The following is a 13,883-nucleotide window of genomic DNA, read 5'->3' on the forward strand; positions in this document are numbered from 1 at the left end:
TGGAACATGAGAGGGAATTTGATACACTTTACAAAGAATTAGTGGACGATGGAGCAAAATTTTGCTTGCTGCATAACTTAAGGCTTAAACTTCTTAATAGACTAAGACATACAATATATACACAATTTACATTTACAGGGAGGGAACGCAACAACATATGACAAATATTCATTGATTATTTCAATTCTGATGCTGGAACTCTCCCGTTGTTATCAAATACCCAACGACCTAAAAACAAGTTGTAATCTAATGTCCGTAAAAATGTAAAATATTGTCAACAAGAAATCCGACGATCGCGGTCCGGTGACAACGGCATCAATGACTACAGGCGACTCTGAACAAAGCCATTCAGTAGAAACGATAAATGGTGGAGTGTGTTGTTTAATCTTTTTAAAAAGATAGGCCGTACTCAAACTGTCAGTACGAACTATCTTTTTAAACAAGAAACCATTCAGTTTCCAAAAAGATCATTTTTAAACCAGCCGGTGGAACAAACTGCCGGTCACAACACTGTCACGTCACTGATGTATGTGAATCGACCTTATATAGCAAAAGCTGGAATTGTCGGTGGTCTACGAGAAGCAAATAGGCTCAAGCTCAACTCGGCACATGTTTATATGTATGTTCGTACATGTGCGAATTTGAGCCTATATCAATCAAAATCCAAATTTTTTATTCTACTTTCTTCCTTTTATCGTCACTAAGGGAATCATAGTTCGCACCTTCTTGACTCGTCACCTACATGTATATACAATGTAAATATTTGCAATATGTATGCTTATAACAGTTATTTTTCACTGAGGCATTTAAGAAAAAATACTATTTAAGATAAAAATAGGATACTGAGAGGATCCTCCTTCCTAAGATTCCTTTTCGAAATAACGTACTCTTTAAAAGTTTTGGGCTAAACAAATAGAGTTAGATAGAGTGATTTCAGATGTCATAAAGCCTGACTTTACACCTGGTTTAAGATTTTTGATGCATTTCATAGTAGTAGTAAATTATAAACAGATAGGCTGAGAGAAGGAAGAAGGCGTTTTTCGCGTCTACCTAATTGACGCTGTCGACAAGTAAATTATAAAAATTGCAATTAGGCACTAGAATGAATTTTCTTTTTTTGTTTCATTGGCTGTCCTGAAGTGCCAAGGTGTCAATCTCCTCGGGTTAGAACGCTGCCGGAACTTACGGGCAAGGTTGACCCCCCATTTTCGGGACGGAACTTGTTTAAGCATTCCTCTATTGTACACCCACTTACATGTTAATTTTCAAAGCACACCCGCCGATATGTAACTGGAATACATCCTTGAATAGTTACTTAAAATTTTTATTCAATACATTTAAATCCCCTAAAAAGTACGAATCAGTAGTGCACGTAATCTGATGCTCTCTTCTTTCACAACAACTTGCAAATCTCTGACCATTTCTAATCCAAGTTTTATAAGAAATGCATAAATTAACTTTAGCATAATTTTCCCAAGGTCTCTTCTTCCTACGGAACCGGAAGAAATGTGGAAAATATCCGGCTTTTCTTGAGGAATATGGAATATGGCCGCGAGTCATCGGAACGTCGAAGGTTTTCAAGAAATTACTGTAATTGTGCTAAATTGCTAATAATACTGTCAATAATAATACAGTACAAATTATCTGGGTCAATAATACACATAAATATTTATGAATTTCTACCTTCAACTCTGGAAAAAAAATGGGCGTCGTTTATCTCTTGGAATGGATTAGCGTCCTCCAGGACAGTAGAGTGCGCATAGCCACTTGGCTATGGTACTGTGGGGTTGTCTCACATAAATGTCACTTTCCCCCTTTGCTAATGCTCTCTGATCCCTTCTCTTTTTAATTTAAATTAATGTAACGATAAAAAATACATATAGTGTATACATACAACAAAATACGACTGTGAGATTTTTGTCATTGAGTGTCTGTTATCTTTCTCTGTTGCTCAATGTTTGTCATACTGTATCATCCTCATATTTTTTACGGTTATCTATATTTTTATACGTTGATTTCTATCTCCGTTTTATCGCACTCACAAATTTCCCTTGGCTTGGTTCTTTCTCTCATCATACTTTTATTTTTTTTGTTCGTTGTTATTACTGTCGTTTTGTGTTTGTCTCATCCTCATTCACCTTCCCTTTTTCCCAAATTTGTCTATGTATAAGACCGTCTGTCTGTTTTTCGGTCTTATCTCCTGATCCTCTACCTGACTCTTTCTCTTTTCTTACTTCTAATTTTTGAAACGTTACATACTCTCTCTGTGCTCAACGTTTGTCTCATTGCCTCGTCCTAATTTTTATTGTCTATATGGTGAAGTCTCTTATATATATATATATATATATCTTTTTTGTTCTTGATTTAATTTCCTTTCCCTTTCTCTCTCTATGTCTCTTCACGCTCTCTCTCTCTCTCTCTCTCTCTCTCTCCCTCTCTGTCTTCTGTTACTTTGCTTTAATATTCAAATACGTGTGGTTGACGTTTCTGGTCCGAAAAAATTCCAAACTTCTCAAAGATTCTACAAGCGTATGGCCCAGCTTATAGACAAAATATCAACGTGTGTCTAAGGAATCGACGTAAATTTACAATTCGTTCACAGTTGTTTTTACCACGTCTGGGTATATTCATAACGAATGTGTAATTCTTAGATTTCAAGGATGTGCTTTTTATGTCTTAAAAACGATACCAAAAAGACCTACGTGGTGGGCATGTTGTCAACCTTTTCAAGAAAAAAAAACAATCTTTGTTCTATTATATATTTTACGCTCGGCTGCAAACAATCAAAGGGTGTTCGACGGCGAAAAAACCATAAAAGAAAAACAAGCGAATTTGATATTGAATAGATTCCATGAGAATTTTTAAATACTAAAACGTCATTATAATTTTTGTTAAGAAAAATATGCTGGAAAGGTTTTAAATTTTTCATTTCTTTTTCTAGAAACGCATTTCACGGTGAAAGAGAATTTTATTAGGAATATCTAACTTTTATCTAAGGAAGTGGAACGTGTTTAATTATTATCTATTGGGTTGTCCGGAAAATAATGCAGGATTTTGGTATTAAACAAAAAAAAAGAAACTAGTTACTTTAAAGCAATGTTCTTTAATCAAAATAANAACGTAAACAGAATATTTTATATAGATTTTTTTTAATGAAAACTTAAAATCCTGCATTATTTTCCGGACAACCCAATAATTTACAAAGGATACATTATTTATTCAGGGATGGATTTGCGTATGGAAGCACTCTCGATCAACACATTCAATTTTGACAATATATTCTAAAATAAAACATTGGCTTTTAAATTTGTGTATAATTCAAACGCAGAGATGATGACGTTCTCTATAAATGGAAAAACTTGACTTACGTTCCATCCCCTTGTCATAGATTATTTTTGCGTATAAAAAGAAACCAAGAATATCTTTGGGCTTAAATATGCAAAACATTTGAAAATGTTACACGGGATGCCCAAAGAACGTCCGAGGTTGAACGAGGAGAGACCTCCCTCAAGGTGGAAGTCTGTCTTCCTCAGGAGGGGGAAGCTATATAAGCAGGCGAAAAAATATGCTGGATAAAAATGAAGGTGCTTATGAGAGCAGATACACACCCCCATATCAATGTCGAGATAATCGTTGACGACTCGGAAAAACCAGCCAACTACACATGGAACCAGGTAATTCACCTTTTCTTGATCTAAATTAATTATTATTGTATTAAATATAAAAATATCTTCTTAAATAATTAAATAAAAACTTTATTAAAGTTTTCACCCCTTAGATTTTATTTTAGTTACATTTTTTTAGTATGTAACCAAACGATCTTCATCTTGGGGCTGTTCAGCCCATTTTGTTATTATGAATGCTGTTAAAAAAAAAGTAATATTTACGGTAGGTTCAATTGTAAGAAGGGTCCAGTGAGACCTAATTTTGCGGACTAAAATAAAATGTTTATTCAATTTAATTCAAGTTTTCGCCCATTTCCTCTGCCTGGTTCTTTCACTCATCATGTTCTATTTTTCTTTTTATACGATGATGTCTATATTTTTTGTCTTACTTGTAATTCGCTTACTTATTTCTCTCTCTCTCTCTCTCTCTCTCTCTCTCTCTCTCTCTTTCTCTCTTTTTTAAGCTTCTCTTTGTGTTTAACAACATTTTTTAATTCACTTTCTAACCTTCTCTCTCTCTCTCTCACTCTCTCTCTCTCTCTCTCTCTCTCTCTCTCTCTCTGTGTTTTTACAGAAATTTTCATTCTCTTTCGAACCCTCTTTCTGTTTTCACTTTTCTCCTTTGTCTATTTTCTGTCTGTCTGTTTTGCCTGTTTTCTTCCTCTTTCCGTATAACCCTCTCTCTCTTTTTACAAACTTGTTTTTGCTCTTCTTCTTTGTATGTCTTTTTGCCTTTGTTTAGTCTCTCTCACTCTATCTTTCTCTTTCTCTCTTTTTCAACCTTCTCTTAGCGTTTACAACATTTTTTCTCTCTCTTTCTATCCCTCTCTCTCTCTCTCTTTCGAACTGTCTTCTCTCTCTCTCTCTTTCTCACTCTCTCTCTCTCTCTCTCTCTCTCTCTCTCTCTCTCTCTCTCTCTCTCTCTTCCTTTTTGCAAACATTTATGTCACTGTCATAAACGTCTATCTCTTTTTATAAACATTTTTCTTCTTTGTCTGTTACTCATCTTTCACTCCCTTCATCCCTCTCTCGGTGCGCTCGTAAAACTTCGTTTCACCGTCCTTCTGATCGAAGAGCGCAAAATTGCAAATTAGCAATGCTTTAATTAACAATTTGTTTGCCAATTTTGCTACTGGTAACGACCAAAGATTTGAAACAAAAGAAAACCAACTAAAAAATCAGTCGCTCACGGATCGTTGACTAGGATGGACGGGCACACTTTGCACCTCTGAAGGATTAACGTGTAAACACATCGAGTTATCTACGAGGGATAAGTAGAAATATCAAATCCACAGACATTTTCAATTTTTGTTTATTTAAATTTGGATTTTCTTTAAAACTTTAATAAGCAACCGAATTTTATTTTCATTTCCTTTCTTTTATTTATAAACATCAGTTATTTAATTTTATCGTTGATATACGATTAGAAGATCCTTGTTTATTTCAAATACCTCCCAATTAAATTACTCTGTAGCGAACTTGGTTATATTACCGGAATTAGTGATTATCTAAGTTCACATGGGTGTCGACACCGGGGGAGGAGAACCTCCTCCAGTCGGTCTGAAACCCAATCTTCAGGTTATACCTTCGGCCCGTAATAATAGACCAAATACACATATTTCATTGCAAGACATTATACAACTCAATAGTAGTCCAGTCGTTAAGTCAAGTACCAATGAAAACAAGCGGATATTCACAGGTTCTCTGTCGAATTAATATTCGAAAAGTATGATTAAGGAGAAATCAGAACTAATTGCAGAAAGGGAAATATTTCGCCAAGAGACAAAACGGCGCCTAGCTAACAATCGATTCAATAATAACGACTCGGGACCATTTTTCGTTTTTGTGGAGGGTGCCGGAAAAAATTTGGGCAACGTGCACCCTATGTTATTCGGTAAATGGTTATTCCAAGATCCATTGTTAGACAAAAAGTCAATAATAGACATTCGGACATCTGGCAAAAACCGTATCAAAGTCACAACAGCCACGAGAGATATAGCAAACTATTTGACAGAAAGTGAGATGCTAACAAAAGAAAATTTAACTGTCTATATTCCTGACTTTCTAGTGAAAAGGAAATGAGTTATTAGGTCCGTTGATATTAACTTACCCACTGAGGAAATTCTAAAATATATGCAATCTACGGTAGAGCCAGTAACGGTCGAGAGGATGCGAAGGATCGAGAATATCGGGGACCAGGTAAGAATTACCCCGTTATCCACATGCGTGATATCTTTCCGAGGCCAAAGTATCCCGGAATTTGTCTCCATTTATGGAAGCTATTGCCCCGTGAAACCACATATACCCCCTGTTAGGCAGTGTAGCAACTGCCTGCGCTTTAATCATGCTGCCCTTCAATGTATGAGTAAACATCGTTGTCTGAAATGTGGCGAAGAACACACAATAAAAGAGTGCACTAAGTTGGACTCCGATGTAGTATGCATTTTGTGTGGGAAAGATCACCTTGCGGATAGCAGAGAGTGTGAACTCTATAAAAAGAACGTAGAAGCGAACAATATAAAGTTTGGGGGCAATTCCTATGCCTCTGTAGTGTCTAGAAACAAATTCGACATTCTTTCTAACGTACAAGAGAACCCAAAAGATCAAGAATTCCCTACCCTCCAGACTGCTCAGGTAGCGCCCGCCCGGCGATAGTTCAGGAAACAGCTTATTAGAAATCCCCACCCAGAGAAAAACTCTGATACAAAAACTACCCTCAAACCTAAATATCTCCCTCCCCAAACGGGCAAATCCGCCCAGTCCAGTCAAGGCACACCAATAAATCCCCACACTTCAACTGAAACAGAAAGATATGTCCACCTACTAACAAAACTGACTCAAAACATAAGCTCACATAAAATGTCAAACAAAGAAATGATAGACGAGATAGGCCTAGTGCTATACAACATAGTACAAAGTAATCCACAAATTATTGGAGAACTACGAAATGACTACCGACCCAACACAGCAATGGACATATGTGGCAATACCGAATCTGAAACAGAATCAGTATGATTACAAGCATCCTCAACACTATCGATCGCAACTAATTACCTGAAGCATCCCCTCATCTCTCCCAGTCAACTAACGATACTCAATAATGGTTCGAGATGGAATTCCTAAAAACATAAAGTATTCCAAAATATTACAATGGAACATCCGGTCCTTATCTATGAACATAGGATTCTTGGAGTTGCTTATCATGAGGGAAAGCATCGATGTCGCACTTCTATCGGAAACATGGCTCAAAAAGACTCACTCCCCCAAAATTCCGCATTATGACATAATCCGTAATGACAGAGCCGACGGGTATGCTGGTTGCGCCATTTTAATAAACCATAATATCAAATACGAGCACATAGACGTTGTGGGAAACCGTTCCCGGGAAGCAGGGGAGATACTGTCCAAATATCAGCCATTAAGGCCAACATTGGCCCCCAAGGGCTCACGATCGTCTCGCTTTACATAAGTCCCAAAACCAAAACCAAAGACCTTAAATGGAATGACATACTTGGACAATTTTCGCACCCTCTTCTAATAGGGGGGGATTTTAACGCAAACCATCAATGCTGGGGGTGTTCAAAGATTACCCTTCTTGAAACTCTCGATCAGACCGGAATGTGTTTTCTGAATGATGGCTCCCCGACTCTAGTTTCACTACCGGGTAAGAATCCATCCGCGCCAGACGTTACAATAATATCTGCTCCTCTTGCAATATCAGCCGTATGGGAAGTCCTCCCTGACCGCCATGGCTCGAACCACTATCCTATACAGATAGTGATATATAGTGATATATATATNATATATATACAGATAGAAAAGGATAATAGGGACCGAAACAGAAAGAGCTGCCCGAAACGATGGAAACTGGACAAGGCCCGATGGACGCAGTATTCTGTAGATATAGAACACGCCATTAAAACCACTCCTCCTCTTAATTACAACGATTTCATGACAATTATTGGGTTAGCTGCGGATAGCAACATCCCCCGTACCTCGGGCACAATGGACATGGGATTATCAGTATCGGAGGAAAAGAGTGCGGCCATGATAATCTCACCCAGAAGGAATATTGCACAACCTAAGGTAATTCAGCTTGGCCCCTATCGCATCAAGACCTACTCGGTCTTCAAATTTCTGGGAGTAACCATTGACCGAAAAATCCTATGGAAGCCAGGCATAGAATATGTTGAACAGAAAGTTGAAAAAGCGATGAATATTCTAAGATGTACTTCCAAAGTCCAGTACGGGTCCCACCCAAGCATTGGGTTACTGATGGACCGCGCCCTCATCCAGTCGCGTATTGATTATGGCTCGATATTCTACAGCAGTGCGGCAAAATCCCACCTAAAAAAGCTAGACACCATCCAACACAGAGCAATAAGACTTTGCTTAGGGGCACTACCCTCTACGCCTACGAACTCCCTCAAAGTAGAGGCTAACATTGAACCCCTGCACTTAAGAAGAATAAGACTAGCATCTAAATTTTTAGCCACTCGGATGCACGATCCCTATCACCCTGTTGTTGTGGGGCTGGATGCACTTGCTGCCTCATACTTTTGTGGGTCCCATAAAGTTCCAATGACTCCCCCCTTGCTTGAAACCCATATGCTAATGAAATGTATATCTCTGGGAAGGAAAATCCGACCACCAAACTCCAAGCTACACTGGCTCACTCCCCTCTATGTACCTAGGTCATTACGTGTCAGCAGGATTTGCAAGAACAGGATTACATTATCGGTTGTTTTGAGACTGGACGAAGCCCCTTGACTACGGTTGGTATATACGGATGGCTCAAAATCCCAATACGGGGTTGGGGCAGCGGTTTTAGACATAACAAATGAACACTCCATCCAGTTTAAACTCCCATCATTTTGTACGATATATGCCGCCGAAGCTCTAGCGATAAGGGAAGCTATAAACTACATCGTAAAGTTAAAACTATCAAACGCGGTAATTTTCTCGGATAGCTTTAGTGTTCTGACGGCTTTAAAGAAAACGGATACCCCCGAAGATCCATTATCATAGAGATCAAAAGCATTATGCTATCTTCTGCAAGTCACATAGCTATCCACTTGCTATGGGTTAAAGGTCACAGTAGGAACAAAGATAACAATCGGGTGGATATACTGGCGAAAGAGGCAGCGCTGGCCGGAATCCACATAAAAGAAATTGCAGCCTCGGACATTATATCGCATATCAGATCCTTATTGCGCAAGAAATGGCAAAGCGAATACGGGCTATCATCCCAAAATAAAGGCCTATGGTTTTCCATGTCCCAACCATCCTTACAGACCAAATCGTGGTTCTCAAATGTGAAAAGAAATAGAAGATTCTTCACTACATGTCAATCACAATAGACTCCCAGCACATCTTCATAAAATAGGGATTCTACCAACCAACAAATGCCTGTGCGACGATAATTCAACGGCGGATTTAAACCACATAGCATGCCCGTTGAAATCTTCCGGAAGAGAATATATTTTTGAGGTTCTCAAGAAATACAAAATCCCTCTCCCTAGTTCAGTGAATCTAATATTAGCCAACACGAAATACATTTAAGTGCTCGATTCCATCTACAAATTCATATCACAAAATGAAGTACATATATAAGTAATTAAATACGCTTGATGCTGGGGGCGGCCGGGGGTGGGCCCTTCGGTGACGGTGTGGCCAAGGGGGCCGGTGGGGGGACGTCCCGGGACTCTCTGGGCGTGTTTTGCCCCGGACTGCGGAATGGGGGTGGACTTTTCCAAGGGTACACCGTACCATGTAAGGTTTTTATCCACCGCCATCGGGAGCAGCCCGGTGTAAGAGAAGAGGGTAGGAAGACCCAGTTTTAAAAGGGGAGCCCGGATGTCCTACCTGGGTGGCCTCGGGGGCCGTGCTGTCTCGGCGGGGGTCGACCTCCAGCGGCTGTCAGCACCAAGTAACGAAAAAAAAAAGATTCGTAAATTAAATTACGAAATGTAAATACACGACTAAAATGCCGAACGTAACAACGATTGAAAGTGTAAATTCTACTCACTAAAAATGTTTTACATTTTCAATTTTTTAAGCTTGACGAATAGAAGATGGTCAAAAATAATAAATGAAATAGAAATAAATCAATCTAATTTACAATAAAGGTAGAAAGAAGTTTCTTCATGTGTCATATTTTGTCTGTTAACGACCTCTTTTTAGTAATCGCCCTAGTATTACTAAAATTATCCCGTCCAAGTATGTACATATATGATCACTAGACGACTACACGCATGAGGAAATTAGAGGTAGGACTTCGAACGTAGTTTTGCACGTTCCACCAGGAAATCAGACCATTCGTCCGATTAATCCTGTTTGTTATTCAACCTGCATCACAAACTATTACAATATCAAAACGGAAGGTCGGGAAGTTACGAAAAGGATGAAAACGGTCTCGAATTTGTAATTAACGTTGGGTGAATAATTTATTTGACAAAACAAATTTTCCAGAAGGAGTATGCTGGTGATTTGCTATTTTTTATCTTTTACCGTCAAAAACCCATTTCTTAAAAAAAAGTAAAGAGAAAAAATATACAATACAATGCTTATAACTAACTCAACGTTAATAAAGAATAAAGCACTATAATATACATCAATTAAAAACGACAATAAAACCATTATAAATAAAACAGCATAAAGATTTAATTAAACCCCCTGTCTATATAATCTTAACGACTAGGAATTATAAAAAATAATATAATAAAGTATTATAACATATAATATTTTATTATTATTATTATAAACACACTTTATTACTTTATTATTATAACCACAACACATATGTGCAGGTGCCCCTTATGTAGAGGAAGGTTGCTTGATGTGTTTCACATAATAAAGGCGTGTAGGCCTTGGCTCCATAAAGAGAGTGTGTAGGTGTGCGCCAGTCTTAAGAATGGTACTAGGACACAGTAGTAAGTTTCAGGTTCCAATGTTCCACTTTAATGGGATTTGGATTTTTTTTGATTGTATATAGTCGTCAAAATATAGTCGTGTCAAGCCTTGGCTCCACACAGAGAGCAGGTATGGGATTTTTTTATTGTATATAGCCGTCAAAATATGTGTTTTGTGTTTCTGTGTTTTCTATGAGTGAGTGTATTTATTAGAGTGAATGGGGAGGGGCTGATGGTGAAATAGCATCCCCATTGCTCCTCGAGCTGTGTACTTGGGTTGATGATGGATTATTTGTAAAAGTACTCTATCGGCCCTAATTAGATTAGTTTGTTATCTACTAAATAGAATGAATGCAATGTATATAGGTGTGAATGTATTTATTTGTGTGAGTGCATATTGAGTGTATATTGTTTAGTTCGCATATGCTCGGGGCTGAAATGACCAAGCTGTTGGATGGGCCTAAAAAAGAAAGAAAAAAGAAAACAACATAGTACATTTTTAGCCTTTTTTGAACAAAATAAAATTATTTTGCTTTAACTAACTGATGTTTTAATGAGGAAACAGAAATATTAAATAAATCAACAGTATTGCATATATATCATCATGCGAAGATGCATGGGGGAGTTTAGTGAAAAATGTGTTCCCTTATTTATACTCAATAAAAAATATTTTCTGATTTTTGAGGCAGCAAGGAGGTACATTGGATTTCTGTATTTCTGGAGAAACCATACAATCATTAATTAATTTGAAAATAAAACTAATCTCAAAATACTTTATTCTGCAACCAAGATCAGAAATATTGAAGTAAGATTTAATGGGAGCACAAGAGGATTTATCATTATGACAGTTTAATTTGAAATATAATGCATGAAGGAATTTATTTGGAACAGTTTGTAGAAGTTTTATATCAGTGTACTGTCATCCAAGACTTTCCCTCATTTTTATACATATGTATTGTAAATATTTTTACTTCTTGTTTTAGTTTGTAACAGCAATATGCGTTTCTCTGTGCTCGCTAGTTGTGGGATTTGCCAGTGCTTACACTTCTCCAGCGCTTGTTTCGATGAATGAACCCGGGAGCAGACTTCACGTATCCCCCCAAGAGGTAGACTTTTCTTTCAAGTTTTAGTTTTCAATGCAATTCTAATAAAATACATGGAAAAGGCGTCTTGGATAGGAGCCCTTTTACCTTTGGTCGCACTTGTAGGAGGAATACTCGGTGGACCTCTGATAGAGCACTTCGGAAGAAAAAGGACCATACTTTGTAGCGCCGGTCCTTTTATTTTCTGTAAGGTTTTCTTCATACAATGGAAAATTCTGTTTACACAGTGAGATAATTGTTGTAGCGTTTCTTCTGATCGCCTTTGCTCGGAATGTAGCCATGATTATGGCTGGAAGAGCAATCGGTGGATTCAGCATCGGCGTTGCAAGTCTTGCACTCCCACTTTACCTTGGTGAGTGTCTGCAAGCAGACGTCAGAGGGACTTTGGGACTTTTTCCTACGACATTTGGCAACGGTGGAATCTTGTTGGCATTCTTCGCTGGGAAGTATCTCACCTGGGACAAGCTCGCTTTATTTGGGGCAACCCTTTCCGTCCCTTTTATGGCCCTTATGTTTTTCATGCCAGAAACGCCCAGGTGGTATGTCAATAAAGGTAAAATAAATAATATTTATCAAATTAAGAATACAGCTAACAGTTTTTTTTTTTTCCCAGGAGAGCAGAAAAAAGCTAAAAATGCTCTCCAATGGCTTAGGGGAAGTTCTACTGATATATCTAAAGAATTTTCTGATATTTGTGGAGTGGATAACCTTGATGGTAGTCCTTCTTCACCCATATCTGAGCTCTTCACAAAGAAATATCTCCTTCCTATATCGATTTCTTTGGGGCTCATGTTTTTTCAACAATTGAGTGGTATCAATGCTGTCATTTTCTACACCGTCAGTATCTTCAAGGTACTAAATTTATATAAAATTCTTAAGCATAAATAATGGAATTTATTAAAAAAATCAACATAATTTTTTATATTTCAGGATGCTGGTAGTACGATAGACTCCAATCTCTCCTCAATAATAGTCGGTTTGGTTAACGTTGGTGCAACATTGATGGCAACTCTGCTTATTGATCGCCTAGGCAGAAAAGTGCTCATGTATATTTCAAACAGTCTGATGACATTGACCCTTGGAGTTCTTGGCACTTTTTTCTATCTTAAAAACCAAGGGTATGATATGTCCCAATATGGATGGGTCCCACTGTCAGGATTTGTCATTTATGTAATTGGCTTTTCCATTGGAGCTGGTCCAATTCCATGGCTCATGATGGGAGAAATACTACCAGGTAACATCCAATACTATCTCAGCAGACTTAAATGTTTATAAAAAAAATTAAAATAATATTTTCTCTATTCTATTTAGCTAAAATAAGAGGCACTGCTGCATCAATTGCCACAGGATTTAACTGGACTTGTACATTTCTTGTAACAAAGACATTCATAGATCTACGTGAACTCATTGGTGCGGAAGGCGTTTTCTGGCTTTTCAGCATGATCTGCACAGTCGGTGTGGTTTTTGTTGCAATTTGCGTGCCTGAAACACAAGGGAAAAGCCTGGAGGATATCGAACGGAACTTCACTGGTGAAAATCTTCCAGTGCGAAGGGTGAAGAGGCTTTCATCTCTCGCAAGCATCAAACCGCTTCCAAGCTCTATTTAAATTTTTATAATCTCTGCGCAAACCTGTGATTTATGTTCCTATTTAATTTATTTTTAATGATTTATTCTATGCTGAATTCTGTTACATGTTCTAAATAAAATTATTAGCTTGTTTTTATTTTTTTCCAAGTCAAGTAAAGACCCATTGTATAATTAAATAACTATGAACACAACTTATTTAGCAGGATTTAGGCCTGATAAGGCTATACAAAAATGTATACATACAAAATAAATATACTGTACAACGGAAATTAAACTAAAAAGTGAATCTGAAAGTAGGTATTATCTGATAGAGGATCTGATAGCTAAGGACGTGTTGCCTATGGTAAGAAGGGCATAACCACTACAAGTTGATGGGGGAACAGAAGGAAATAGGGTGATTGTAAGGAAAGGAAAAAAGTGTTGGATCCAAACACAACACTCTCAGTCTTTTCAAAGTTCAAGTTACACCAAGATCAAAGGTTTAAGGTGAGGGCACCTATTGGTCCTGACTCCTTTATCGGCATACCAAATTGTCCAAAAACAAATATCTATTAATCAATGGGTTGAAAACAAGAATTCTGTTCAATGGGATTGTATTCCAGGTCAGAGGCATGCT

At 37.7% G+C, this 13,883-nt stretch overlaps 1 protein-coding gene across 4 annotated transcripts; it reads left to right on the forward strand.

Moving 5' to 3' along the window:
• Positions 1 to 9,371: 9,371 nt before the first annotated feature.
• On the forward strand, positions 9,372 to 13,354 carry LOC106669762 (facilitated trehalose transporter Tret1). Of its 4 annotated transcripts, XM_024229918.1 has the most exons (8): positions 9,760 to 10,149; positions 10,475 to 10,706; positions 11,560 to 11,682; positions 11,742 to 11,865; positions 11,924 to 12,232; positions 12,293 to 12,531; positions 12,610 to 12,913; positions 12,991 to 13,354. In XM_024229918.1, exons 3-8 carry the CDS (start codon positions 11,641 to 11,643, stop codon positions 13,284 to 13,286), a joined length of 1,314 nt encoding a protein of 437 aa, XP_024085686.1. In that variant the 5' UTR covers positions 9,760 to 10,149; positions 10,475 to 10,706; positions 11,560 to 11,640; the 3' UTR covers positions 13,287 to 13,354. The 4 variants fall into 4 exon arrangements, with proteins under 4 accessions (XP_014254952.1, XP_024085686.1, XP_024085685.1 ...); XM_014399466.2 differs by lacking the exons at positions 9,760 to 10,149; positions 10,475 to 10,706 and adding an exon at positions 9,372 to 9,634; XM_024229917.1 differs by lacking the exon at positions 10,475 to 10,706.
• Positions 13,355 to 13,883: the final 529 nt, after the last annotated feature.

This window comes from Cimex lectularius, unplaced genomic scaffold (assembly GCF_000648675.2).
Source record: "Cimex lectularius strain Harlan isolate CLEC.00 unplaced genomic scaffold, Clec_2.1 scaffold250, whole genome shotgun sequence".
Lineage (NCBI taxonomy): Eukaryota > Metazoa > Arthropoda > Insecta > Hemiptera > Cimicidae > Cimex > Cimex lectularius.